Source organism: Osmia bicornis, chromosome 9, assembly GCF_907164935.1.
Source record: "Osmia bicornis bicornis chromosome 9, iOsmBic2.1, whole genome shotgun sequence".
NCBI lineage: Eukaryota > Metazoa > Arthropoda > Insecta > Hymenoptera > Megachilidae > Osmia > Osmia bicornis.
In genome coordinates this window covers 8192785-8216754 of record NC_060224.1, presented here as the reverse complement: position 1 = coordinate 8216754, position 23970 = coordinate 8192785, and the positions used below count along the sequence as shown (strand labels likewise).

Here is a 23970-nt window from a genome sequence, read left to right as displayed (position 1 = left end):
ATTCTATGAAAAAATGATATATTTTTAATCGATCATTATTGACACGAACATTCCATGAGAAATAAATCTTTTTTTTAAGTGGAATTTTAATCAAAGATGAATGAAAAGCTATACTATAAGAAATAGGTCATTTGATATGCAATAACTTAATAATTTCTTTCCATTCCACGATGCGATTGATGTATCATGGATACGGCTGTAAACTAATGTTGACTAATTTTAACCAAGACTACGTAAAGAATAAAGATAAAAAGGAAGAAGAGGGTAGCTAACAGGTAGCTGACTATCGATCGTACCTTTATTAATAAGTCTAGTTGTATGATCGATTCTCTGACGAACAGATCCGTCGAAACTGTTCAATAAAAAAGACAAAAATATATATATATCGAAATGTTTTTTATACAAAACTAACGCAATTATCAGTGTTAAGCATACGAATAACAACGAACTCAACGATTCACGTTTTTACACCACGATTTTTAAACACTGAGGTGCCACGTGTTCGCCACAGGTTTTCGATATAGAGTACTTTTGTTCGTACATTTTATGTATGTATATTCTATTTATAAATATATACATAATAGAAGCATGTTATATATATATATAATTTATAGTAAATCGAATTGAGATTTAATATAACGTTCAGTTGTGTCAAGCATTTAATTTCTTCGACGAATCATCTGATAATCTGTAAATGATTCTAATTTATAAACCTATCTATGCTACCAGAGGGTTAATTTTAATTATCTACTAAGAGAATCCTAGAAAAATTCCAAGAAAAAAATTTTGTTTAGGTCACAAAGGCAGCTATCGTAATTTAATTACACCAGAATGAACAGGACACAATTGTCCTTAGAGGATCACGCGAATTCCACTTTCACATCCTACAGGACTGACGTAATTGATGAAACCTTCCATTAATTAGCTTCGACCTTAACCAATTCCACTTCTGTCTAACGTTCTTCGCTTTTATATAACTTCCTGAAGCTTTCTTATAAGGATACGAATTTTTATTTTAAAATTCAAAGGAAATGTATGCTTGATATTCATAGAAAATTCATGTTTTCTAATTGAAATTATCCCGATTAGGATGGCTATAATTATTATTGACGAGAAATGAAATGTCATTCAAGTTCTGAATGAAAAGAAAACACTTCATTTAAATAAGAACGAAAGAAGACATTCGATTATATAAAATTCCGTGTCTTATCTTCTCTGTCTACACAATGGTGTCATTAGTTCGGATTTACAGGAGCCACCGCGATAGAGTTGCTTCTGCATCGCGAAGAACTTTAGATAACATTGATAAGTGTGGCGAAGTAACGAGCAAGTCCTGAAATCTTTTACGTGATTTCGTAGCACCTGATATTCCCGTAAAATGAATGGGAAATTTCACGAAACCACCATTTTCTGGGATAATTTAACAGTGGCTGTGCCTCGGAAACGCGAATTATTACGAACAATCTATCGAAAATTAACAAGAAGACCATTTGAAGAATCATTAATGATATTAAAAGGAGGTGTGCAAATTCGAAGTGATTAAATTTAATAACTGGAACAATTAAAGCGTATAATTTGATAATAATTAATGCTCGTTACAGTATCTGGTTGTGCAGTAACAGGAAACCTGATTGCAATAATGGGACCCAGGTACAAGACAAGAAGATCCTCTAATTTTCTAATTTCAAAAAAAAATAATAGATCGTGATGATTTTTCTTTCCAGTGGTGCTGGTAAGACAACTTTCCTAGCCACCCTCTCCGGAAGGGTGGTACCGACCCTAGGTACGGTAAAAATAAATGATCAGATTCTTCCACGAGAAATTATATCTAAAATATCCAGTTATTTGCCTCAATTTGATGTGTTACCAACTTCCCTCACCATTGAGGAACACTTACGATTCACGGTATTTAAATTATTGAAAAATGATCAGAATTTGATAGATACGGTAACACATTTTATTTAGAACGCTTTAAAAACGGACCACAACTCGAGGCAAAGAAAATTTCAAATAACAAAACTGCTGTTCGATCTGGGTCTAATTGATTGTAAGGACACCTTGATAGGGAAATTATCTGGTGGTCAAAGGAAACGAGTTTCCTTGGCCAGTGAATTAATTACTAAACCTAAGATACTTTTCCTTGATGAACCGACAACTGGTAAGAATAAAGAAATATTATGCTAAATGGTAAGAGAATTATTATAAGAATTTTGAAAAAGTTTTTATAATTTAAGAGAAAGAGAATCTAAGAAATCTCCGTGTAACTTTTATATTGCTGCTCTGATATAGAACTTTCTATTGAACCTTGAACCTTTGTAAATGATCAATCTTAGGACTGGACACATTCTCAGCGATGCAAGTGGTACAGACATTGAGAAGGATAAGTCTTGAAACGATCGTTTTTTGCACGATACATCAGCCTTGTATGGACGTGTACAATCTTTTCACTGGTGTCTTGCTGATGTCCGAAGGGAGGACAGCTTATCATGGAAGTATCGATGATGCTACGAAATTTTTCTCCAGGTGAATTTCATATAATGATATCAGAAGAATATCAAACTTTATCATATTTCTAACAAATTCAGCCTAGGTTACGAGTGTCCAGTTGGTTTCGACGAGTCCGAGTATTACATAAAATTGATATCACCTAAATATCCAGGATCATCATTAATCAATTTTGATGATGATGATGAACCTGCACCTAATGAGTGCATCGATAAAATCTGTCGAGCATTTTTGCAATCCTCATTAGCAATAATTCCCGAAATTACAAATACAAGCCATCTTGAAATAGAACCCCAAAGGTGAACAAATTTTGGCAAATGAAATTTTTATGAAACTCACATTTGGTTTTAATTATTCACAGGAAAGCTGGGTGCATAGTGCAATTCTTTTGGCTGACCTGGAGGATATGGGTTCAAAACCGAAGAACAATTTTCGTAGACTGGATTTCATGGATATGTTATTTCGTAAGAAATCAAATACTAAAACTGTACTTCATTTGATCCACCTTTTGTTTGAACTTAGATAACACTTTGAAGACAATGTTTCCTGATTCTAATTGCCTACACTAGCGGAATTAATTCTGGAAACTTACATTTTTACTTAAATTTCGCATTTATTCAAATTATTTAATATATAATCATTTATATTTTATATTCTAATCATTGTTTTCTAATTTTAGGGCGTCACTTATATAATAAAATCAGTAAACCTTTTACAGCCGTACTTTTAATATACAATAAAAATTACAAAATTAATATTTCGTTGAATATCCTTTCATCTTGTGATTGGCTATTTCACATCATGCGTTGTTTCGTGTTGCCATACGTAAAAACAAAAGTAATAACACAGTTTAAATCATTTTAAATTAAAATTTTCAAACATTTACAAACCAAATCATGTGAAAATATTAAGTATAAACATTATACAAAATATTACGGTATCAATTTAGCATAGCAAAACATACATTTACTGCACAAATATGGAATAAAAAATATTTTTATGCAGTGTCCAGACTTAATTCCACTAGTGTATGTATTTTACTGATATTTGTATATCATATCTTGTAGCATCAATTTTCCTCTCACAAATTAAATAAATCGTAGCTTTCGATGACGATGGTGGTGACTTTTTACACGGGAATTAATCCACGCACTCAAGAGGGTGTGCAGAACGCAAGGGGTGCACTGTACATGATGAGCTCTGAAATTTCCTTCACTGTAGCTTATTCCGTGATCTACGAACTTCCTGGACAGCTTTTAATTTTTCAACGTGAAAATAGCGTTTACGATACTGGCCCTTATTATTGTGCCACTTTCCTTGGACTGGTAATCAAAGTTCTCAGACACTCTGCTACTGAATTAATGTCGCAAATTTTTGTTTTCAAGATTAACAAACGTAATCTGCTAAATTGCTTTATTGCTTTCTTTATCAGCACTGCCATATTTAAATTGCCTTATCTTCAAGATTAAAATATACAAACCAAAGTGTCCAGAAACTTTTATCAATGCACATTGTCAATGGGGTCGTTTTTCCAGATACCAAAAGCAACACTAAAAGCACTAATTTTCACAACAGTGCTGTATCTCATACTAATCACTCAAGTAGATTTCGTGAATTTTTTATTTTATTGCCTGGCTACATCAACTGCTGCGATTTGTGGCACGGCGTATGGTTTAGTATTTTCCAGCTGGATGGATGACGTCGACGTGGTCACGTCCATCATGGTACCCATCGATATGATATTCCTGTTAACCGCTGGAATGTTTTATAATCTCAGGTAACCACGTACTTTGATATCCTATATGACAAGGTTGCAAAGAAATTTCACTTAGTGAGATTAATTTATAGTCTTCTAGTTTCATGTTTCAATTTCACGTAAAGTAAGACAAGTTTGAAGTTGATTAAATTGAGGGTAAGTTCGTGTCGTTATATCGCGTTAAACTTGATTTAGAATTATTGTCAAGTGATTTCATGAAGATTTAAGTATAGTTTTCATTGTTGGACAATTTTCCTTTAGATATTCCCAAATAATTAAATTTTCATCTTAGGCATTTCCAAATGAGGTTGTTCGTGTTTCCAGGTCACTGCCCACGTACCTGACGTGTTTCAAATATTTTTCGATGTTCTTTTACCTGAACGAAGCTCTCTCTATAATTTATTGGTCGCGTGTAGACTACATCGGTGAGTATATTACATACACCGATAAATCAATTATGAAAATTCTCTACCTCTTGTCGATGTATCAAAAGTGAATATTTAACGCTAGGTTCTTCAAATCCATGGGGATTTATTAATTTTCATTTCTGAATTCATAAAAGCTTTGTTTCGTCGTTTCAGATTGTCAAACACCCAGTGACTTGCCCTGTTTACGAAATGGAACGGAAGTGATGTTTGAATACGGTTTTGGAAATTCCAATTTCTACTGGGACTTAATTGGTCTCATAATTTTAACAGTTTCAATGAATTTGGTTGGATATTTTGGTTTACGAAGGAGAAGAAAACTTGGAGCAATATATTGAGCAAAATAATAATTTGTAATTAATTTATTCTAGTTGATAACAAAATAACTTATAGATACTGTACAATTATTAAATAGTTATCAAAATCAATAAACAGTGAAAATCGATGAATTAAATTGAGATGAAATTAGTAGACAGGTTCTTGACGACTTCTGTATTTAATCACCAAGAAACCAGCTAAATGACTGAACGAATATATCGCCAGAAGACCGATTAAATCCATCGTGTAATGGTATGGTAAATAGCCATATTTCTCAAGGACACCCAATCCACTGGATATGCAAGGCTCTTCCGGATCCGGAGAACAGCCTTTGGACGCAAAAAGTGATTTTTAGAAAAGTTCCTTTTCCTCGATTCTGTTTAAATGCTTAAATTATTTACTTATGTCATCAATTAACAGCCACTGCGTTAAAGAGACTGCCTCGAGACCGTAATAAAATTGTGATAAGTACTTTAACCAGGAGATACCAGGTGCTAAATGTCTAGAAGAATGAAATATATTCATTTTGTACCACTATCCCAGCTCGTAAATGAAATTAATAATAATAAAAAAATGATAAGTTTTCAAGTTCTAAATTACACCGGGCTGTTTTAACTATACATATTTCTCACCCGAGATGCAAGTAGATACCACAAAACATCAGACCAAGGAAATCCAAAGGCACAGAAAACAAAGAGGCAGTGTCCACTGATTTAAACGAGGCTGATAAGAAACAACCTGTTCGGAAGATTCCATTTTTTTTTTATCATAAACCAAATCGCTCTATATACGTATTTCCATAATTCGTCATCTCTTACCAAGAGCGGAAGCGGAAATGGCACAGATTACTACTGGCAGTGCAAAGTAGATAAATCCTAAACATCCACCCTTTAGTCCTGTGATCGAGAATATGAATCCACTGTAGAGCAATGGTTGCACTATAGCGCCTGGTAGCTGAAAATTATCAAAAATCCACTAAATCTATTATCTAATCTATTATCTAATGATTGGCTTACCAGAACGACAACCTTGCTGATGTAATACGGTGTCGGACCATAAAGTCCACTGGCAATGTCGCGCAATAAAAGCGGTAATTCTCTCGGAAAAGTATAAAAAACAGCGTAATTAAAGGTGAAAACTGTCTCGACGACCACTAGGTACAAAAGACCTTGCATATTTTGTATAGTGCCCTGATTCATGGCTTTTCCTGCCACGTCCAAGTAAGGAGATGCTATTAGCAGTCCTATGATCTTTAAACAAAAGTTTTTCTATTTTTCGTCAGGATTCGAGAAAGTGAAGAAAATACTTATATTGGAAAATCGCTGGATTTGGAAATTTTCGAAGGAACTGCGAATGATACGAAGGGAGCACAGAAAGAAATGAAATATTTCAAAACAATTAAAAAAATTCCTAGTAAATTTTAATTAAAATTCAACGCAAATGATTTAATTCTGTTTACGAAACGTTTACTTTCTCAGGTTTTCCTATAATCCATAGCAAACAACGAGCAACGAAATAAAAGAACGTAGTAATTGAGGAGTTACTCGAGCACAAAATGAAAGAGAGTAAAAAAGGAAGAACAAAAGGTGGATTGAAGTTCAAAGGAAATAGGTAGAGGAGATCGATGTCTCACCATGTAAGTTATAAATCGCAGGAGAATGGAAGCGGAGTTCCTTTTGTAATCGACGTACGTTCGCCACGTTAGCCAACGTAATTGCGTGAATCCACGAGCTTTCTTGAAATTTCGAGGAGTCAAAGAGACATCCGAAAAGATCAAAGGAAGCTCGTTGTTCTCTGACGTGCTTGCGCAAGAATATTCGATCAATTTCGATACCCTTTGCCCGTACTTCGATCTTTGATATTGGTCGCAAATCCAATTTACCTGTGAACAATCATCACCTTCTTACCAATCAACACTTCACATTTTACTTTCTATTTTTCTATGTACCTTTCGATAACTTTCAGCTTCTCTACCGCGAACGATCGACAATTGAGACACGTAAAATTCCGCGCTGTTGTATGTTGGAGGACAACGAAGATCCAAACTGGAACAGTTTTTAAAAAACACCTTTTCAAAGAAGGCTTCTAAGTTCTAAATTTCACAGGATAAAAACTTGCCAACTTTCCTGATCGAAATTCTTAAACTGATAAGATTATAAGAAACGCGATCTCTTTAAATTAGTAGAAATTTAATTAAAGTTTCGGTGTTTCCAAATTACATTTTAAAACTCGTTGACTATCAGCTTGTATCTCCTAACTTTATTTCAGAATCACCCTTATAATATAGGATATGATAGGGTTAAACTTGAACTTAGGCTTTTCTTATCTATTTCCTTTTTTCCATCCCGTCGAGTAGAAATTGATCCAAAAATGGATAACACGTACGTTCTCGAAAAAGCCACGTCGCCCAGAAATGAGTCGGTATCTGATTTTCGCAGAGTCACGTCAACGAAATATGGGCGAAGCAGAGACTCTTTTAGCAGGACTCGATTTTCATGTCAGATAAAACATATTACCCTACTCTATTTCGAAAGTCACTTACTAAAAATATTATATATAAATCCACTTTGAATTCTAAAAAAAAAAAAATCTAAAATTTACTTAGAACATAAAATATTCTCTCGTACCTATCGAAAAATTCCGTGGCGTCGGCAGAGGAACCTTGAAAAGCAACTCTACCCCCAGAAAGCAGAAGAACCTCGTGAAAAATTTCCAAAAGACCGGAAGCTGGTTGATGTATAGAACAGATGACGATTCTTCCGCTGGCAGCGACCTCCCTGAGTGTCCTCGCCACCGTCATGGCACCGTAACTATCCAACCCCGTGGTTGGTTCGTCGCAAAATAGAATACTCGGCTCGGTGAGTAGCTAGAAAAATTCTCTACCCTATGTGTATTTCGTATTAAGGAAATTGCTGGCTAAAATTCCGTGCAACGCGCGTAAAAAGAGAGTCGTGTCGACGGGGAAAATTTACAAAGGGTTCTTACCCTTTTGGCGTGTTTGTTGGTAAATTGAAAATGGGAATACGTAAAAAATTGTGGAATAAAAAAAAATCACTGTCACGGTAAATTTGTTGCAAGAAAATGAAAATTATACACCTGTCGTAATTCATACATTTCAATAATGAATCATTAATTGATTGATTAACATCAAATCAACGTAAACCATCATTAATCTCCGTGTATCATGTTCAATCGGAAATTGTACGATAGCATATCCGATAAAGGATGGAAGTCAACTGAGTGAAATTGATAAGCTTACTTGAACGGCTAAAGTGACCCTTTTCCTCTCACCGCCGGACAAAGATGAAAGTTTCGAGTTTCCACATTTTCCCAGTCCGAGTTCTCCCAACAAAACCATTATACGCTGCCTTCTGATGTTCGCCCGAAGCCTCCTGTCCATTTTCATGCACGCCTTGATCAAGCGGGAACAATCACGAAGTTTTAATGGCCACGAAACCTAATGACTCTCGTAAGTTAACCGAATTAGTCGACGGTGACGATATGAATTGATAAAACGTTCAATTCGATAGGAAATTTCCAATAGAATTTCAGAAGGTAGACCTTTAAAGGGCCCCTCTAGAATTTTGAAAAAATCGAAATTTTTTTTTTGCTTAAAAGGTGCCTTAATGTCTTAAAAATGATATAGTAAAAGATTATGGGTGGGAAAAATCTCTAAGTACTCAAATTTCTCCAAGTACTCTAAGTACGAAAATTTTAAACGCATTTTTCTCGAAACCGCATTTTTCAAACTGGCCGGACTCATAAATCAAACAGATCATCACCAATCGATTTGAAAATTTAACAGTATATTCAAAACTAAATTCTCTATCGAACTACGTAGGATTTTTTAATTATATTGCATAGTTCTTTTGTTATAAATAATTTTCTGGCGATATTTTCTTGAAATTTTACATTTTCTCCTAAAACATACGCCATTTTTGCAAAAATCAATATATCAAAAAAATCCTACGTAGTTTGGTAGCTGTTCTCATATATAATCGAAAATCTTTTGGTTTTTTATCCTAAGTTAAAAATTGCAAGAGCTGCTGATTCGGCCGTTTAGCCCTACAAAAAAGAGGCGTCATCGAAGAAATGCTGCACAGCCCATATTTTCACTTGAATCACTATACAAAAATTAATTTTCAAAGTTTATTAGTTGTAAAATAAATGCTTACAGAATTTGGATTTATTCCATCATTAAAAAAAAAATTCCCAAAATATGCCTATTTTTTCTTGCTCTAGAGTGGCCTAACCCCTTAAAAAAGAATAGGTATTTCCAAAAATCCTGATACTAATTCAATCAGTTTCAATTAAAAATCCCATAAATCGTGTTCAATTGCTATTTCCACACGAACCGTCCGATTTTCAATCAGATATCAATCACTTCTTTATCGAATCTAAATAGAAACTTGTTGAACCAACCGCGAACAGTAAGGATCGTTTAAAACCACTAACTTGTTACGCGTATATCTTAGCTGATTATTCGATTCAACGTACCGTGAAGCATGAACGTGTTATCCATGACTCGATCATGATCTGAGATTGATCGATGTTAAACGAATAAGTAATGTCTATTTAGTGTGATAATAATCGAACTAACCATAAATTCCATGTGTTCTTGGACTGTCAGCGATTCGATAGCTAGGTCTGTTTGCGGAACAAATCCTGATATCCTTATCATTTGGTCAGTGTCTACAGGTTTCCCATTTAACAAAATGTCACCTGTGGCCCGACCTATTAAGAATAAAATCCAATGATCCACGACTGTTTGTTTCGTTTGATACCCTAATAATCTCTGGTGACTCAATGTTCAAAAATTATGGCACAATAAAGATAAATTTTAGAAAATTTGTTTTGATGTTATAAAGCAAGTAGTATATAAACCTTTAACACGTCGACTGATCGTTGCGAGCAACGTAGTTTTTCCAGCACCGCTGCAAAACGAAAACATTTCTTTCTCAGTCAAGGAGAAACTTTTCTCACCCTTTTCCTTCTCGAGGAACAATTAAACCCTGGAATACAAGACGCTCGTAATTTTCACGGCTGAACATCCAGTTTTATCTCCGCTCCGTGCAAATTCTGATATTAAACGCATCAGTGAACTCTTTCTCTTTTAGAGGGAGATTAAAAGAAATACTAAATGAAACATTGTACATTTAATATTTAAAGAAGATAGAAGAATTGCTTCCCGTTTGTCTTGTGAATAATCACGTTCTTAAACTAAATTTTATGGAAAATATTTCGAGTATTAAATTAGTATTCCAGGGTTAGAGAAAGATTCTTACCTTGGTCCCATAATAGCTATCAACATTCCAGAATTAACTATACCATTGACTAAAAGTAAAATAGATTAATTAATTAATTAATTATTGTCTTCTGCTCTATTTAAATCCTGCATCAAATTATTCGAGGAAAAGATACCTCCGTTCAATAATCGAACAAATTCCGTATGTTGCAAACCGAAAATCACTCGAAAGCTACCTCCGTTCCTTTTTCTCTCAACCGTGTAAGAAATATTCCTCCAAGTCAAACACAAATCCTTTGGCGAGCTTGCCGGCAGCGTAGGATACTTCGCGCTGTGTTTCATCTGGAAATAATTTATTATTCTCCCTAAACGGCTATGAAGTTCTTGGAACTTCTCTTCTTTCCATTATTTTTCAAAATAATATTCACTGCTGTACTCGTTCTGCCTTTCAACGATTCGTAGTATTAATTCGTACAAATGTGGAACGAAAACAAATGATTTCTCGGATAAAATATCAAACGTCCTCGAATCGCAAATTCCGCAGAGTCATTTGACAATCGATAATTACCAAAAACGAAACCAATGCAACGTGTCTGAAAGTTTCAATGAGGTTTTCGTGCTTCGAAAATCGATAGTGTCTAGCTTTTGATTTATAGGGAAGCAGGAAAAAAAATTGCAAAATTGAAGGTCAGAATCATATGTGAGAGAGGTAATTATTCAAGAATTCTCGTTGCAATGCCGATCAACAAAGCCCTTCCACTAATACCAAGATATCTATGTCTGTAGGTCAGCTGTGATTATATAAAATACAGGTCCGGCTTGCATGTCGCCATATTGGACCAAGCAGCATAATGGTACTGTTTATGTAAGCTATTTACACGCCATTTAACTTCTTAGGGCCATAATTGTTTATAAAATAAAGTCACTATTTGATCCATAGCATAATAACGTTTGAGCCACGGTTTCGCATAAATAATATCAATGAAATCACATGAGACCTACATTTGAATCGAACCACAAACCTTCAAATAAAAAAAAATACGCGATCCCTTTCTCCGCGAAAGGAAACTTCACAACGAAAAGTGAAACCAAATCAGAAAACTTCGATCAAGATCATTTAATACACTAATCAACCACTAAACCTACTCTACTAGATAAATTGACTTCAGAACTGTTTAATATTTTAATTCGATTGATTCATCAAAGCACAGCGGTGACTATCCACATTTTCTCTTATACTTACGTTATTATTGTCAAAGAACATCATCTCAATAATTAACACTCACGAAACCACTGACAAAAAGAATCACATTACAGAAATCCCCAAAATAATTCAATTCATCCATGGGGACATCAAAGGAGCAAAGTCATGGCGATGGTGATCGTCCTTGGAGGTCCTCTTTGAACTTTACCAATTCCCATGGATATCTACACGCAATTCGTGTTATGCAACACTATAGAATCAAACGAGCAAACGATAGTAATAATAATAACATTCACTGGTGTTTGCTGACTTAGTACTGTGGTCCCTTATGGTGTTTAGATATCACGGGACTGGCTATGTCATGGTAACCGGAGGCGAATGTTGTTCGCCACGATACGACACCATCACGAGCGGTTTTGCGGAGGATGAAGCGACCGTGTGTCTTATATGCTATGAGAGGTCGTTACACAACGAGACCGCGAATACGACGAACACGCTCGCAGCTGCAAGGATTACAGAATAACGCTTCGATGCATACCGATGCGGATTTGAAGATGTCCGAAGACTCGTACAGGTTGCTTTTAAATAGCTTACAGCCTGTATAGGGTGTGCCGGAAGTAAAGAACTGACGTTACACCGGGTGAATCGGTAGCTACTATCATTTTTAAGAGGCGTACGTTTCAACAGTTAACAGATAAAAAATATGAATACTTTAATGAAATATAATGCCCGAATTTGAAACTAAGTAATATACAGAAAAGAATTGAGTTAGGATGAAAATAGAAGATTTATATGAAAATAAACATGAAGTATCAAGTTTGAAAGTTTTCGAAGGATCAACGATCGAACGATCGACGAATAAATTGGAGGATGAGGTAAACGAACAACAAGAGGTATGATGGAATCGGCGAGGCAAGGGGATGGCCACAATCGCAATAAAACGATGGAAATATTGGAATCGGCGCAATATGATTCCACGACGGATCGCGAAATGAAACGAAACAATGTTTGCGTTGCGCGGAACGTTCGACCTCTCTTTCTCATCTCCACTGTCTCTCTCGATCTTTTTCACTCACCCCATTTCACCCTCTACTCTTCTCAGTCTCGCTTACAGTATCTCTCGCTCTAGCTGGGAATCGAGGATTTGTTAATATCGAGCGCCTAGTACCGTGCCAAAATGGCCGACGTTTAGTCGTTCCTTAGTTCCGATTTAACTGAACGCGTCGCGACGCCTCCTCTCATCGACACCCGTCGATCTTTCGTTCCCCAATCGATCTCTGCCATCGTGGATTGGACGTCGAAACTTCTAACGTGAGATTTCTTTGGGATGTATCAACTCGAAGAGTGAATTTTGGTACACGATTGGTAAAAATATTAGAAAAGGGTAATATCAATCTTTCAGATGCGTGCTTGATTAAAAAAGAATGAAAATTTTTGAACATCTGCATGCGAACGCGCGTCGTCATCGCCAAAACAGTTGACTGTTTTAAACCGACGATTAAACAAGGGGAAAAGAAATAAGAAAACATTAGCTAATCGCGACGGGAACGACACGCGAGCGTACCGTGATCGCAGGCGTTAAGTCGAAATTAATTAAAACGAGCGTCGAACCTTCAAGAATTTTAATCAACGAAAGAAGCACGTTTGGTAGACGAAGCTCGTAAGAAGAATGTCTTCGAACACGACCACCACCACGACCGTGTTACTGAAGAAGAGGGAGAGGACACAGAATTGGGTCCCAGAGGAGAAGAACGCTTTGTTCTCGTTGATCAAAAGCCACGTTAACGCGATCGAGAACAAGAAAATCGATGCCGCGGCCTCAGCTATGAAAACTCTAGCCTGGCAACAGATTTATTGCGCTTTTCGTGGCAGATTTTCCACCGACCGAGATATCACCAGGATGAGGGAACAATGGAGAAGGATGAAAGCACAAGCCAGAATGGAGATGTACACGTTTGCGGAGAAGGTTAATCGATTTTTCAAATTAAACACGTTCGATTGTCGAGTAGAATTTAACGATTGTCTAATTTAATTGAAGGGTATTATTTCTTTGCTGGAAAATATGAACATCAAACGAGAATTTATATTTTGGGGATGAAAATGTAAATTTTATGTTCTTGATCCCTGAGCGCTTCCAAAGTAACGAGATTGAATGCAAAACTTGTCGAACAGTATTTTCAAGGTAGCCCAAGTTTCACCCAAGTTTTCTATGTTTTCATTGCTACTCGAGGCTGTTTTATAAACACCAGAGGTTGATAGATAGTCAAGCTATGAGAATCTTTTAATATTTATACACTGTGTAAGTTATGTAGAAAATATGTCAACTTCAAAATTACGTTAACAAAAACATGCATAATGTTAAAAAACAGTAACCAAATGATTAAAGTTATATTTAAAAAAAGATGGAAATGGAGTTAACGAAAATGCATCTATAGGTGAAGAGTCTGGGCCCCGAAGAGGCTGCCAAATGTCGTCCATCGAATCTCTCGATCGAGGTATGGAGATTAATGGAAAATGCGAGGAAAAACGAAGGAGACGGCGATCGTTCGGACGAGAACAGCCAAGAAGACCCGGACAACCCGATGAATCTGCAGACGATCCTTGACAAACTAACAGCATCCGCGCCGGAAGTGATGGTCAATGAAATTAAAGTCGAGGCGGACAGCGACGACGACTACAACACGGAAGAAGAGGCCAGGACAGAAATTTTCACAAAAAAGTCGAACACGAGGAAAAAACGACTACGGATATCCGAGGACGAACCAATAGATCTGGCTGAACAGAGGGTACATTCTGCGGACGCCAATGCTCGACAATTTGATAATGGTACTTTCAAAATAACCTTGACGAATATTTTTTTTAAATGTACAAATCTTTTTGTTTGTTTTCAAGCAGAAGAGAGTACATCATTGTCCAATACGAAGGAAAGAAACGATCGGATCAATAATGATCAAGATGAATCCACTCAAAGAGCGATATGGATGGTGGAGCTGGCTCAAAGGGAACACGAGCTCAAATTGAGAATGTTAAACATCGAATTGGAACGTGCAGAGCTGCAAAAGCAGACCGCAATTAACGAATTGAAAACTTCGGAAATTAAAAGGCAATTGATCGAGAATCAAGCAGCTGAATATTACAGGTCATATTCTCGTTCGTTCTGATAATGAATATATTATATATGTCATCAGTTTGAATTTTTGGAATATTGGATTACTTAAAAAATTTCAATTTCCCAAATTCGGGGTAAAACTTGAATTAATATTGCCGCCAAACTAGCGCCAGGGACGGACGGTTTGCGAACCATCTGCCGGAATAAGTAATAGGAACGTGTCGTTCTACTAGTAGTGTATGATTTCTATTGGAATCCTCAGAAACTACTGTACTTTGAATTTTCTACGTAGAGAACAATGCAACGAGTTATCACTACGTTTTCTCGGGGTATGGCTTCGCTGAGGTATAAAAGAATGTTTTCCATCGAATGACTAATGCAAAACTATATAGATTTTCTTTTCTGCGTAGTTTAATTCGGCATCAGCTATTGCACGGTTTTAGCACAAGGCACAAGTAAAAGCTATCGTTTATCGTGTTCTAGTATCTTCTTCTCTAAGTTCTCAGTACAGTACGTTAAATAAACACTTTTATAAACTAATTCAGATATTTATTTCAGAAGAAGCTTCAGAATTCATTATTGAATTTTCTCTACATTAGGTTCAATTATGTAATAGTCACAATACCATTATTCCAGAAAATTATTTGTCTGGTTTTTGCTCAATTTCTTAATAATCACTGTATTTTCAGTTTGAATTTAATGTGCTCTAAATTAAATTGTATAGTTATTTGATTGATAGGTGATATAAATGGACATTGAATATTTTTAACTGCTCTATTGCACTTTACTTCTTTTTGGCAGCGTAAAACATTATGGAACACTTTCTAAGATCAATATTTTATCATTACAGCCAAGTGAAAATGATTGGTGAACGTGGATCAGGTGCTGGCCACGGCGGAGGCGGTGGTGGTGCTATTCGAGAGGCTGGAGGTGCTTTTGGAAAAATGGAAGCTGCCCATGAAGATCAATATTTTTACAATCAAGTCAGTTATAATAACTGTATATACTGTGTGTGATTATTTAAAGAAATGTACGTAGAATTTTGTTGCTTTTAGGATAAAGCAAAGCTTCAGAAACTAAAAATGGATCTGCACGATGAGATCTCCTTCCATGAAGAACAAATCAAGCGCCATCAAGAAGCTATAAACCGTCACAAACTAAGAATTTCAGACATGGACAGACGCTAAGTCTATTTCCCTGCTGTAAAATTCCTACTTTTCTAAGTAGGACGTTGTTCTTTTTAATAATGAAGCTATTAAATACTATGGATAGTAATACTAGAACTTCATGTCTATACTTTTTTTTAGATGCAAAATATTATACATAAATATAAATATAAAAAAATGTATTGAATAAAAACGGTAAGCTGTTTATTTTCATGTACTTAACACAGCAATGCTTATTCATGCATTTCAAGTGAAATATTAAAAATAAAACGTAATTCATTCGATTATTTTTCGATGGTATTCGTGTTCAAATGTTTCACTGTTCGTGACAGAAAGCTGCAAAATTTTTAAGTTCAACCTTTTGAACGATTTTTTTTTATTCATATAAATTTCTATAAATTGTTAGAAATAATGTTTCGTTATATTTTACGTACTTTATCATGTGAGACTAGTAGGTAAGTATTATATTCTAATAATTAATTAACAACTGCTATTAGTTTTGCACCTTTTGGGTTATGCTCACTATTTCAAAATAATTAATATAAAACTTTGTTACATTTTCTTTAGTTCCAAATATCTTAAAAGAAAATATAGTGATTCAAATAAAAATAATGTATCGAACAACGATATTGCTTTCGAAGCCGAATATTATTATAAACAGGTAACATTATAAGAAATCGAAAAATTTGTCAAAACATAACAGTCATTTATGTTTTACAGGACAAAGAATTATTGGACATGCTAAAGCAAAAACTACAGGAGGAGGTAAAATGCATGCAGGATGAGGTTATAACGATGCGTGATAAAATTGAGGAACACAACCGTAACATAGACGAAAATTTACGATTTTTAAAAGACCTTGAAAAGAATGTATCGGCTAGCGATAAAAAATAATCCCGATATATATAAACGTATTATTTTTTAAATATACAGAATGATTTTGATTAAAAGTCAACAATACTTAACAAATATGAAACTGTCCTTTTGTATGGAATAGTAACTTTTTATTGCAAATTATATTGCTATATTATAATATTGAAAAGTGATTGTATAATAAATTAAAAATTAATGTTTACTACAACTTTAATATGTTACGATTGCAAATAGTATTTATGTAAACAAGCATTTTTAAGTAAACAACTCACTATACCGGCCTCCTCTTCGAATACCATTTTCGCGCCACTTTCCCCGTAATGGCGCCATTTTGTTCAACTTTCTGGCGGCTTCAGTAGACACTGTAAATGCAACAAATGGGTATGATTATTATATTAGTTCATGAAATAATTTGATAAAAAGATAAATTTAAGCTTTGGTTTAGTAATTCTTAACATACGTGTAAGTGCCGTGATTTAAATCTTCAACCAAAGCAGGATTCCGAATCTGACTACGAGACCCACAGCGTTACACTCAAATTATCAAGAACTTTTCAAAATTGCATTGATTTGACTGAAAAACAATTTTAATCGGGCACTATCACTTATGTATGACTCAAGTTATACTGTAATTAACTTTCATAAATGAAAAACTTAATTTTCCCCAAAAATCAGTGGACCTGTTCGAGTCGCGTAGCACGATCACTTGAACTTGCTTCTCCCGGTGGCCGCCAGGGCGTGTATGCGACCATCCAAGATGGCGTCAGCTCGACGATGGAAGCGGCCGATCGTTGCGCCCTCAGTGTCTCGCGGTTCATCGATCAGTGTGGTGTGTCGCGTTGTTGCTCCGGTGGATTTTTTGGTGGTTTGTTCCTGGCTGGGACGGTACGCGTATTTTTTTCGTTTGGTTTTCTAGAGGCAACGCGGTGATTACCCGAGGGGCTCTTGAACGGGCCCAGGAATAAACATAGGAAAGATGCAACCGAGGATATACTGGATTCTGATCAGCACGGCCGTCATTCTCGCGGGATGCAACGCCGCTACCGAGGTGAGTACGATTACTTTTTCAGTCTTTCTTTCTCTTCTGTCACTCCTTCGACGATCATTCGATCACCTTTAGCGTAGCGTCACTTGCTCGTTTAGCAAGTTTCATCACGATAATATGTCATGTGCAAAGTTGTCGAACGCGTACGTTCAAAATTTGAACGCGGTGCTAGATCGTCTGTTGTTCATCAAACGTTTCTTCGAACCGCCTTATGAAATTCTCCTGATGAAATATCGTAACATATACCTACAACGATGCAACGCGTTCTTGCACGTATCTTTCAGACCGCGTACGTGTTTGGCTCCTAAACAATCTGTACCGATACCATTTCTTGTCGCTTGTTTACGGTTCACTACGAATTGCATGAATTTGTTTACTCGTTGTATGACACACGGAATAAGATAAGGCACGCACGTTCGAAACTCGAAGGCGATTTAACCCTAATCGTTTCATCGAAATGGATTCTCGGAAGGTTCGTACCTTACCGTGAATTTTTACCGTCCATAATTGCATAATACGATGAATCACAGAAAATTATACGTCTATACAGTGCGTGCCACAAATCTGTTATTTCGTATTCGTATCCTATCCTATGGGAACGTAAGGCGTCTCGTTTCGCAGTAGGACGTTACGATAAAAATTCTTACGTATACATTCAGGCGACCGTAGGACGTTACCCGACTCGTTATTCTTTTTATTGTGATACATGTTGTATAATCATTGGATTGTTATTTACGTTCATTCCAATTCAGCATACCAGAGCATAAGAACACAAAAACAGAAATGTTACGTGATCGTAATAAGTAATTTGATACCTTGTCACACTGGAGTACTGTCACTCCCTCGTAAAACCTTCAGATTACGATTCGCGTGACCGTAGTGGCGTCGTTGCACACAGGAAATCAAATGGTTCTCGATAAAATATTTATCGACGGTCGAAAAGTGCCAAAATCCGATGAATACCTTTCGTACTCGTTTCACACAGTCCTGTTTCGGTGAAAATTTATCGACCAAGTCGTGGTAGATGTTTTTTTTTTTTTTTTTTTCGTTCACAGCGCGAAATAACGGTTCTCGAGGATGCAATGAACGCGGCCGTCAATGGAAATATTAATGGCGTCGGTTGATTTATAGCAAAACGGAAACGCGACTCGCGGGAAATTAATTGAATTTAATTTTAGTTAATTATTGCGTGCAAACAACGAACGGGTTGGCCGTAACAGAGAGAAAGTTTCTCGACCCTTTTACCTTTGTCCCGTTGTTTGGGATCGTCGCGCAATTTGCCTGAATTAAACGGCCACTTTTGTTTATGTTGCGTTACGCATATTATTACTTAAAGAGTAGCACCGGGACGAAAGGTAAACTACGCGATGGTAGGATGAATATAAATATGCAATTTTTCTCATTATTTTTTTTACCTTTGAACCTATGTTGTGTACTTGTTTATAATACGAACAATGAATTGTACATAGACGGTTTTCCGAATTGGAGTACAGGTCATTGAACACGAATATAATACTGAAAAAAGCGATTTTCTTTATTTTAAATAATTATTACATTTAATGCAGTAATGTATTTATTCAGATACTGTTTTTGAAGTATCTCGAGTTTCTATTATTCGCTATCCAAAGTGACTTGAATTTCATTTAAAATTGTAAGTACTGGGCAAATTGATTACGCGCGCATATTTGATCAGGTATTTCCTTGAAATATCCTGTTTCATGCATACGCTGCTACTACGAAACAATGCTAAATTACAAATCTTAAATGTTGCGTTAGGTTTTAATTAAAAAATCCAAATATCCTGGGAAAGAATGATCGAACGCAGTATCGATTCAAGTGTCGACTTAAGATTCTTTTCGAGGTTGTAATAAAGAGACAAATATAGTATTGCTTGCTCAATCGTCGTCCCACGAGAAGGAATTAATTAACGAGAAATTCCAATAAAACGAGTGGAATTGTGAAATCGAATCGGACTCGACTTTTCCTCAATCAATATTATATTCTATAATAAATCGATTGAATCATCGTGCAATAGCAATATTAATTAATTGATTTTTAATGCAAAGTCGTGTGTTTATTTTGAAAGGGTACTTTGAAGATCTGTAAAACGTTTGCTATTTAGTTTCAAATAGAAAAATAACGAAAAATTTATGGCTATGAAGAAAAATTGATATATCGATTCGTGTTCGATCACGTAGAAATAGTATATTCGAAAAAGTGGCGCAAGTTTTATCGCCTACCAGTGAAACTAAATGTCTTCTGAGTTGGTTTCAAAGCGAACGGTGGTGCAAAATTAAATGAGATTAATGAGAGAAGTTGTTCCTGAATCGCTTTCGGTTAAAGAAACTTCTTTTTCCGCTGCTCGAGGAATAAAGAGCCGTACTTTCTTGAATAAAAAAGAGAGCCACGGAAGGAAAGCAAGCAAGATTATTGAAACTTTTCAAACGATAAATGGAAGAAATTTTTACATGTACTTATCGTTGTTTCGATAGATGCAAACAGATTCTTTTATATTTCCTAATTTTTCTCCTGTTAAGTTTTTGCAATTTCCATTTTTATATCCAATCCTGGGAATACAAATTGCAAGGATTCGCGTGACCTTGCGTGAATGGTAATAGCAATGCATAGTCCTCTGGTTTGGCGTCGAAATGGCACCAATTCACCTCGACGAATATTAAACGAGCGACGTTAATGGCCTTTTACGACGACTTGCTCGTGCCAGCTTAGGTCAGATTGGGGCAACGTACTTTCATTCTTTGATACGTGCACGTAGGTGGTCGAAATGCTTTAGAGTTGTGGAAATGCTACGAAAAAAAGCTGTAGGTACGTTCACCTTTGCACGATAGCAAAGAAATCCTTGTACGAGTACATGAAATGACTCTCTTGCCGTTTTAATATCGATTCGACAGTGAAACGTTAGTTATGTTTATCGTTTCAATCCAACAAATACTGTTCGTGTAAGGCAAAGATTAAAAGAATCGAACGAGGTCAAGGAAAAAGACTTTTTACTGGGTCAGTCTTAAGGTTAAAGCAAAATCGAAGTCGAGGACGTCTTTTGGGGAGAATAAAGATTCTTCCTCGAGGGTTGAAAAATTGGAATTTCTTTAATCGCATGGAAAACGCTTTTCTTGCTGAATAACAGTTCTCAAGCATTTTTACATTCTTCTACTTTAAGCACAAAGTATCAGTTAGAATTTTCAAAGAGAAACATGTAATGAAAAGCTTGAAAATTCATTTTTCCACCAATTAATGGATCAAAGAGTAGCTCCGATCTAATGTTTGGAAATTAGAATGCAAATCGCTCGCGGAACGAACACCGTGAAAGCTGGAATGCCACTAGCGTAACGCGAACGATCCCTGTAAACACCAGCACTATTCGGAATTTTGAATGACATAGCATCAATGGAGGTTAAACTACGTCCCAATCGTGTTTCTAATGTGTTCCATTCTGAATTCCAAGCGACGATGTCCCGTTGTCGCCTCCTAGCTCGAAATAAACCAGTCTTCAGGCAACGACCGACACTGTAAACAAACCGATCCGACGATTTCGTACAGCTACTCCTATCTATTTATACGAGATTCGAGTAGCTGTTAGGCAACGCGTTAGAATTTAACGATACGGATAGTAGAAATTGTAGATTCAGAGAAGGAATGGCTGTGTTTCCGAATGGCTCCACCAAAATTGAGAACTCAGGTTCGGTGTATAACCTAAATCGACTACAGGAAACCGATTAAAGTTGGTTTCAGAGCTGGATGTCTTACCGTTTTCGAGATATCGTGGTGAGGTTAGGTTAGAGTAGGTTAGGTTCTGTGTATGCGCAGTATCGAATAGCGCATACGTAGTCCCAAAATTGTACCACGATATCCGAAAAACGGTAAGACACCCAGCTCTGAAACCAATTTTTTAATCGGTTTCTGGTTGTCAATTTAGGTTAGGGGGAAGTTGCCGAAATCGTACCACTTAAAATATTATGCATAATATGAAGCTCTGGTATGTCTGTTTGAGAATTTAGCTGAGCAATTTTATAAAATATCATTTAAATAACCTATGGACAACGTTAACTGCATTTTGAAAGCAGTTGTTATGTCTTACATGCATTAGTAAAAAAATGATACAAAGGTACGATTTTGGCAATCGGTATCCTAAATCGTACTGGTTGGTTTCCAATATCCTATCTCTGAGTTATAAATAATAAATTGATTTTATTTAACATTGAGGACAATAATAACATTTTGTGCTTTTGACTTCATACAAACTGCAGAACCACTCCTCTTCATTAAGCGATACAGAAATATTTGCAGATGCACTAGTTGAAGACGTGTGTTTTATTATAGCCTTATTCATGTTATTTGCACTTCACTGTCCGTACTTTCTTTTTGACATAACTATAACCTAAAAAAAAATATCTAAAATATTGATCAATTGTTTAACTCGTACTGGTACGATTTGGGAAACTACGCCGCAGTACGATTTAGGCTACTCGCCGGCTCTTTTATAATTTTATTTTATTTTATTTATAAGTAAGTTTTAACATGATTTGAAAATTGGTGCATGCACATAAAAACGTACGCTTATATTTGTATAAAAATAAATATCATTAAATTATTTTTAAAAGAGACAGTACAAGCGCAACATGATTAAAATTTTACATTAGGCTGACCTGCTTTTTCAAATTTGTTAAAACAGGTACTGTAATTGATTTTGATACACTATTTAAGGTTTTATAGGAATATATATGTCTTAGCTTATAAAAGATTCAACATTAAGCAAAATTTGAATGTGGTACGATTTAGGAGACCAGTACGATATCGGCAACTTCCCCCTATATACCGAACCTGAGTTCTCAATTTTGGTGGAGCCGTTCGGAAACTTATGCGAAAGAATTTCTACCCAGACCTTTTCTCAAACACTCCGCTATTCGGTACCTCGCCATTTTCTCAATCCGCTAACTGAAGCGACTGTAGGTTCGAACGTGTTCCGAAAACTTTGACCCTCCGTTTCACCCGCACCCTAGACAAAAACCAACAGGGGTTTATAGCCTGGTCTGACATCGACGAGGGACGACTGTGTGATTGTTCCGAGGCTAGAGGGTATGGTACCGTTGTACAAACGATGCCATGTGGCTTTCGCAGGCTTTAACGAGCCACGTTGATCCTTGTCCCCGAAGGTCCTCGCCTTGCCACAGGCTGTTTTCCGACAACGAACACGCGAGTCACGCGGTGAATTTCTCATCTTTCCGGATCATCGGAAGGATGGAAGCAGGTCATTGTTACCTACGCGTCGGACGAATTCTGCGGGGTTGAAAACCCCGTCGAGAAGTCTGAACGATTGCTGCGCATCCACGTGGAATACCTGTACAGTACCAAGGACAATAGCTCCTGGGAAGGTACAAGAGACTTCTTGCCGTCACGTTTCACCCTCCACCCCTTTCACAATGCTCTAATTACGTGGCTGATCGTTGATCAAGAGAAGTTGGACCGAGCCGTTTGTTGCTCGATAACGTCGCCGCGAGTCGCTCGAAGAATAATTCATAAGGCTGACTCCGCCAAGAAATCGGTCGATCAAAAATTCCGGCTCCAAGAGTCGAGAGGAAGTGGTCGCTTTCGAGAGGGCTCCGGGGATTGTTTCGGTCAAGATGCTGAACTGTTTTTTGCGTCGAGAGGGTTTGTTGCTGACTAGGGGAGCGATTCTATTGATTGAATGGAGTTTTCTGTACTATGCTATGGATTATACACTGTGTGTGTGCGTATAGGTACTTCAAACACTGAAGGATCATAATGTTTATTAGAATTTGTTGGATATTTGAAGTGTTATATTTTGATGAAAAAGTTGAACTCGTTCGTATATCGGTGGAGTATAAAATTAGAGGAGAATGAATGTTTTAAGGCCGATGTTTGCACTCGTGTCTCCGCGTTCACTTCGTTAATGTGCTTGTTTGTTAATTGCCGGCGAGTAAATACGTAGTTAATCGCGCGGATAATTTATGCCATCTAACCGAGCCGTGATTTCGATTCGAGCTGGAAACGTTTCGATAAAACGTCAAACGCATATTATTGCTCTAAAATTCGCGTTTCAATTACCTTCATCCGTTCGATTGTGTTTTATTCAAACGGAAAGTCGAACGTTTATTAAAAATGAAACGTTTTTTTCGATATAATACCAAGTTCCAATTTGCAGGAGAAACGTTCTCGTTGGCAAAACTTGTATTGCCGGTATTGTAATGGTATCTTATCGAAGCATTTGTTGACGAAGCTTTTATCAATGTTTATAGATAACAAAAATTTTAATGCAACCGGACGATAGATTCGCTGCTGTACAAAGATC

At 36.3% G+C, this 23970-nt stretch overlaps 6 protein-coding genes across 11 annotated transcripts in view; 5 read left to right on the top strand and 1 right to left on the bottom strand.

Moving 5' to 3' along the window:
* The first annotated feature begins 1247 nt into the window (after positions 1-1247).
* Positions 1248-5157, top strand: LOC114875100 (protein brown-like). Of its 2 annotated transcripts, XM_029185035.2 has the most exons (11): positions 1248-1520; positions 1602-1650; positions 1725-1905; positions 1966-2158; positions 2334-2523; positions 2586-2804; positions 2867-2969; positions 3609-3830; positions 4041-4282; positions 4586-4686; positions 4843-5157. In XM_029185035.2, the coding sequence occupies exons 1-11, from the start codon at positions 1379-1381 to the stop codon at positions 5022-5024; spliced, it is 1824 nt and encodes a 607-aa protein (XP_029040868.1). In that variant the 5' UTR covers positions 1248-1378; the 3' UTR covers positions 5025-5157. The 2 variants fall into 2 exon arrangements, with proteins under 2 accessions (XP_029040868.1, XP_029040869.1); XM_029185036.2 differs by lacking the exon at positions 2586-2804.
* On the bottom strand, positions 5034-12629 carry LOC114875099 (protein scarlet-like). 4 transcript variants are annotated; one of them, XM_029185032.2, is made up of 15 exons: positions 11764-12004; positions 11493-11677; positions 10426-10591; positions 10290-10338; positions 9889-9938; positions 9605-9738; positions 8264-8416; positions 7632-7870; positions 6953-7049; positions 6638-6886; positions 6021-6254; positions 5823-5979; positions 5637-5742; positions 5406-5506; positions 5034-5333 (listed from the first exon to the last, which is right to left on the bottom strand). In XM_029185032.2, the coding sequence occupies exons 2-15, from the start codon at positions 11514-11516 to the stop codon at positions 5152-5154; spliced, it is 1941 nt and encodes a 646-aa protein (XP_029040865.2). In that variant the 5' UTR covers positions 11517-11677; positions 11764-12004; the 3' UTR covers positions 5034-5151. The 4 variants fall into 4 exon arrangements, with proteins under 4 accessions (XP_029040865.2, XP_029040867.2, XP_029040864.2 ...); XM_029185034.2 differs by lacking the exons at positions 11493-11677; positions 11764-12004 and adding an exon at positions 12530-12629; XM_029185031.2 differs by having other exon boundaries at positions 11493-12004.
* Positions 12630-13001: 372 nt separating this feature from the next.
* On the top strand, positions 13002-14614 carry LOC114875149. Its single transcript, XM_029185116.2, has 3 exons — positions 13002-13419; positions 13889-14254; positions 14354-14614. The coding sequence occupies exons 1-3, from the start codon at positions 13123-13125 to the stop codon at positions 14612-14614; spliced, it is 924 nt and encodes a 307-aa protein (XP_029040949.1). The 5' UTR covers positions 13002-13122.
* A 152-nt stretch (positions 14615-14766) lies between these two features.
* On the top strand, positions 14767-15845 carry LOC114875093 (ATPase inhibitor mai-2, mitochondrial-like). Of its 2 annotated transcripts, XM_046286956.1 has the most exons (4): positions 14813-14907; positions 14973-15072; positions 15413-15545; positions 15618-15845. In XM_046286956.1, the coding sequence occupies exons 3-4, from the start codon at positions 15423-15425 to the stop codon at positions 15747-15749; spliced, it is 255 nt and encodes an 84-aa protein (XP_046142912.1). In that variant the 5' UTR covers positions 14813-14907; positions 14973-15072; positions 15413-15422; the 3' UTR covers positions 15750-15845. The 2 variants fall into 2 exon arrangements, with proteins under 2 accessions (XP_029040852.1, XP_046142912.1); XM_029185019.2 differs by lacking the exon at positions 14973-15072 and having other exon boundaries at positions 14767-14907.
* Positions 15846-16075: 230 nt separating this feature from the next.
* On the top strand, positions 16076-16882 carry LOC114875094. The gene is made up of 3 exons (XM_029185021.2): positions 16076-16183; positions 16296-16389; positions 16449-16882. Exons 1-3 carry the CDS (start codon positions 16140-16142, stop codon positions 16620-16622), a joined length of 312 nt encoding a protein of 103 aa, XP_029040854.1. The 5' UTR covers positions 16076-16139; the 3' UTR covers positions 16623-16882.
* Positions 16883-17412: 530 nt separating this feature from the next.
* The window catches only part of LOC114875108 (syndecan), a 65733-nt gene continuing 59175 nt past the window's right edge, over positions 17413-23970 (top strand). The window contains exon 1 of the mRNA XM_029185049.2: positions 17413-17648. Coding sequence (XP_029040882.1) covers positions 17577-17648 — 72 coding nt within the window. The 5' untranslated portion in view covers positions 17413-17576. The remainder of the gene's footprint in view (positions 17649-23970) is intronic.